Source organism: Piliocolobus tephrosceles, chromosome 9, assembly GCF_002776525.5.
Source record: "Piliocolobus tephrosceles isolate RC106 chromosome 9, ASM277652v3, whole genome shotgun sequence".
In the NCBI taxonomy this organism is placed as follows: domain Eukaryota; kingdom Metazoa; phylum Chordata; class Mammalia; order Primates; family Cercopithecidae; genus Piliocolobus; species Piliocolobus tephrosceles.
Genome location: NC_045442.1, coordinates 23,748,963 through 23,753,794, shown reverse-complemented (window position 1 = coordinate 23,753,794; position 4,832 = coordinate 23,748,963). Strand labels below are relative to the sequence as shown.

The window sequence follows — 4,832 nt, the reverse complement described above, 5'->3', positions numbered from 1 at the left end:
AAACTGAGATAAAAATACCATATTAGGTTTTCTAGAGAAAAGAAAAAGCTTACAACTAAGCCCCCAAATGTGCAGCAAAGCCAGGGGTCTCTTCTCAAAGGGGCCCTACCACCTAGGAAATGTCTGCCACAGAGCCAGCAGCCCTGGAGATCAGCTCACCTGACATGTCAGGGGACAGCACCATGAAGAAAGAGACAGCTAAGACAAAGCACAGTTTTGACATTTTTATTCACTGATCATAAATATAGTCTCATGAGCATTAAGGTGATCATGAATGATGTACTAGCACCTGGAACATGACCATCATGGAGCACTCATTGTTTCCCCATCACTGGCCAGAGAAGTCAGGGCAACTCCCTTTCATCAAGTGTTCAACTTTGGAGGGGCCCTCCTTCTGGTGCAGTAATTTTATTCTTGGCTCGTTCTCAACAATTAAAAAATCATAAAAGACTGAGTGTTTGCAATAAAATATCAAAGAGGATAAGAAGATTTTCTATTCTTCTTAAAGTCTAAAGTAAAAAGGGGAGGTAGGGAAGAAGGAGAGGAAAGGGGAAAGATGTCAGGGATCTGCCACGTTTCTTCCCTTCCCCAGAGCACTTTGTAAAAACAAAACCAGGGAGGTATTAATGCTGTTTGGAGATGGGTTGCGTCTCTCTGATAAGCCACTCGAGAGCCTCCTGGCGGCCCTGTTTCTGCAATTCCTTCCCAATCACGTCCCTGCAGGTCAGGTGGTAATTGTTGAGCCAGTCGCACTGCAGGGGAGAGAAGGACAGACACAGTATTCACCACCCCATCTTTAACAACTGGATACAACAGGTCAACAGCAAGGGCCCCCATGTGCTAAGATCACAAACTGAGAGAAAAGGTGTGCAACATCCTTTCTCCTTACTCACAGACAAGTGTTTTCCTTGTGTTCAGTTTCCCTGGAAATACATAGGACCAGACTTCATGGCTTCTGGTGAAAAGGCCCCCAGAACAGTTTACTATTATAGACAGTAGACTCTAAGCCAGTAGCTCCTGCTTCCACCTGTGTGGCTTCATCCTGGGAGGTGGTAAGCTGGGGAATAGCCCCTGGACTCTCTTGAGAGCTCCTACTAAGAGAGATACCCAAAACTGTCCTGCCAACACACTGAGCTATAGATCCTATATCCGCTGAAAAAGTTGAATAAAAAAGTAGGATCAGTCAAGCCCATGAGTGTCTTTTGAGTGTAGCTGCCTAGATGAACCCAAAACCTGTGGTGGTTAAAGACTGTGGTGCAGCAGAGTGGGGCTGGGAGTAAGCTTAGTTTTCAGACTCTCAACTCAACATGCCACAAGAGCAGGAGACAAAAAAGAGAGTGAAAGGAAGGACCTGCTGGCAGGACTGGGTGCCTGGGCAGGGGCTGATCCACTAGACATGTTGGCAAAATCCCCCCTGGTTGTACAGGGAAAAAGATGAAGTCTGGAGTGAAGCAGGTTTTACCAAGAGGACAACAAGCCACTCTCATCACTGTCTATGGGTAGCCATCTGGAAGCTGAGGAGACTGATAGTGCCACGGGTGTGGTTGTCATAAATGAGTCAAAGGCCATTTTGGAGGGCAAGGATGTTACAAAAGTACTGGCTTCAGGGACTACAATCCAGCCAGGTACCAAAGCCCAGCTGGCTTTAAATAACCCCAGCTGGGGTCAGGATGGGCACAGAAGCCCATTAATTACAAAGGACTGACGGCAGACAGAGTGGTGTTACCAACTGGCTGTGACCCAGCCAGGGTTCCAATCCCTACTGAGAAGAGCCTACTAGCCTACTAGCCCCTTCTGGGAGTCAGGGAAGTGATGGGGGACGATGTCAAAAGCAGGCAAATTGCTATGTGTCCACAGCAAGGCCAGCAGGGCTACAAAGCAGCCTACTGTCCAAAGCAGCTCAACAGTAAGGTGAAGGCAGCATCCTGGTGTAAGCCTGAGGCCACAGCCGAACTCCCAAAGCCCTTTTGGTTAGGAGCAGGGAGGGAAAAGTGGGAGTGTGGACAGCCTCGGCAGGGCCTGAGGACCATCACAAGGCCCTGACAGTCTGCAGCTGGCCATATTCCCATCCGAGCAAGGTCCTCTACTGCCATCTGGTGGTAAGTGATGAGAATGCAGACCCAAACCAAAAAGTCCCTAAAGTGACTCCAAAAGACAGGCTAAATAGTAAAGGGCAAATGACCAGATATTTTAAAAGCCAGGTATTTTAAGAAGACATTATCTGCCCCACAAAGAGTAACTGGCCAAAAGAATAGTTCAATGATGTGGGCATGCAAGGTGCAGCAATGAACCACAGCATAACACAGATCCCTGGTCTATATGTCCAATGTCACGGGAGTAGACTGATTCTTTCTCCTTCAAGGAAAAATGGCCTCGCTTAAACTTCCTCATACACTACTTCCCTGGATAAAGGGGAATGTCATATGGGAGAAATGCCTCCTGATGGGTACACTTTATGTGGACAGGAAAGACAGCATGACCTAGAATTACTTGGCAGGAAGCCATAGCCTTGGACTCCCAAGAGTACGAAATGACCTATTACTGGAAAGCCCCTTGCTAAGTCCCTGGAAGCTGTGCCCAAGGGCCATTACAAAAGACACTGGTTCCTATGGGGCAGAGGGATTCTAAGCAGGGTGGCTCCCATGCCCACCTATGTGTTCTCATTTCCTCTCAGCTAAGGCAACACTTACAGGGGCTGGACAAGAGCCCTGGACACTGGAAGGACTCTTCCTGCTGAAGAGACACACTGGACACTGTGCTGATAGGCTGAGTCTCCTTTTCCATATCCATCTGCAAGCTGCATAACCCACCCAGTACAGGGCCCATGTGGGTCCTGTGAGTGCGAATGTTTAGCTGAACCAAGGGCACGGATGGTTAAGCAGAGGCACTCAAGCACAGAGGAAAGCTAAGCAGGAAGTGGATGGCCTTTCTCGTCACCCACTTGTGAGCTGGAACAGGCAGGAGGCTTCTAGCTGGGAGAATCCCGTTCCACAGCTCCTGTGGAAGGGAAGGTCCTTGACCCCCAAAGACCCTTTCCTTTATAGTGCCAAGAACAAGGCCCAAGTGGGCACCAGTGAGGAAATGTTCCTGCCTTGAGAGGCACTCAAAGGCCAGTGTCTGCCTCAAATAATAAAATCTTATTGCTAGAGTAACCCATCGTGCTTACCCTGCCTTCGGCTCCCACCAGTCATTTGCTTTTCATGGAAACTTCTGACCCCTGCCTTGCTCTGGAATTTGTGTCCTTCTGGCTTCCAGTTTCCTGGTTTGGGAACTGTTTTGTCTGTCTAGTGCTAACAGTTCCTACCCCACTTCTTACCCTTGTTTCTGCTCTGACCTTGATCATCTGTGTGACTCTTCAGGCCTTACTCATGTCCCCAGGACTGCGATCTCACCTCGCCTTACCAGTCCAGGGTCCGAAGGAGTTAAGACCCATAACCCTCTGAGGTAAGCAAGTAAGCACTGTTGTGCCCCAGGCCTTGTGAAGGGTTTCACTGCCCCAGAGTGACCACAGTAGTAACTGAGAAGGGCTGGTCCTATCTTTCTCCTTGTCTGTGTGAAAACGGGACACACGATAATAGATTTTGCTTTGCATTTCGTTACTGTTTCATGTAACACAAGAAAACAATCTGGTATGTACAGTGGCCAAGAGGCCCCACCATCCATCTGGCTTTTTGTAGGGAACACACATAGGCTCATATTTGCTAAACACGCCTCAGTGCAGCTATGGAGGAACAGTGCAGCTGAACAATGGCGTACGATTTCCACCCACAAAACCTTACAGCCCTAGAATGGCTGTAGGGAACAGGACTATCTCCACCTGGAGGCCCAACAAATACAGGAAAAGCTCAAGAGTCCTCAGAAAACCTAGGGCTTTCAGATTCAACTGGCCTAGACCTCTAAATTTAAAAATTACAAAGTGAAAATGAATTAGAGAATTTAGGATTTAGAGAATGGATTAGAACTATTTAGGGTAGTCTCCATCTCCCCTAGTAACATGCCTGCCCACCAAGACTTTCCCATTACCTCTTTGTCTGTAAGAGAATCCACATCTATCATTTTGGTCTGAATTGGAACCAAAGTTAGAGGTTCAAAGGTCAGGCTTCCCCGGTTATTAAAATTGTACTGTGGGAGAAAGAAGAAAATAGACGTTTTTCCTCCTCTTTACTATGCTGAAGCACCATGAGGTCATTCCATCAGCATGCCATCCCTCAGAGCCAGGGGTAACTGGGAGCCAAGACGTGGTGAGCTGGTCACCACTTTTCATAGACACACAGGAAACCTTATGCCACTTTCCAAGAGCTCCTCCACTGGGCAAACAACGGCCTGTGCCATCAGGAACGGCCAAAGGGTGCTGAGGGGCTCCCAGCAGCAGTTCCACAAGGCTAATGTCTACTGTGACCGGGAACAGGGGCAGGGCATGGGGGTGTCTGGGCTCAAGGGCATCTCTGGTTTTGATTCTCCAAGATGCAGGGGTGTAAGTCCTCAATATCGTTTTTTTAGCAGTCAACTGTGTGGCCTGCCTTGACCCAGCCAGGCCCGTCAGGCGACAACACATCTATCCACTGGAGCACACAAGAACATGTTGGGTTTCTGTTCATGGCAGCTTTTGGGAATGAGATGGGAGGTCACTTCCAAGAATAGTCACTTCCATGCCAAAGCAGACAGCAAATCCCCGCAGTCAACCTCCTTGCTGACACAGGAAGCTACTTCCCTCCAATTGTTCAATTCCACCAATGGAGGAGGCACAAACAGGTCTTTTAGGTAAAGCCCAGGGCCTAAAACCCTGCAGCCTTGGTAACACTGACGGGGATTTGCTGTCTGCTTTGGCATGG

At 48.5% G+C, this 4,832-nt stretch overlaps 1 protein-coding gene across 2 annotated transcripts in view; it reads right to left on the bottom strand.

Annotated features, from left to right (window-relative positions):
- Positions 1–209: 209 nt before the first annotated feature.
- The window catches only part of XPNPEP1 (X-prolyl aminopeptidase 1), a 61,071-nt gene continuing 56,448 nt past the window's right edge, over positions 210–4,832 (bottom strand). For both annotated transcript variants that reach the window (XM_023206587.1, XM_023206586.1), the window contains 2 exons: positions 4,024–4,122; positions 210–752 (listed from right to left, as the gene is read on the bottom strand). In XM_023206587.1, the coding sequence (XP_023062355.1) occupies positions 624–752; positions 4,024–4,122 (228 nt within the window). In that variant the 3' untranslated portion in view covers positions 210–623. The remainder of the gene's footprint in view (positions 753–4,023; positions 4,123–4,832) is intronic.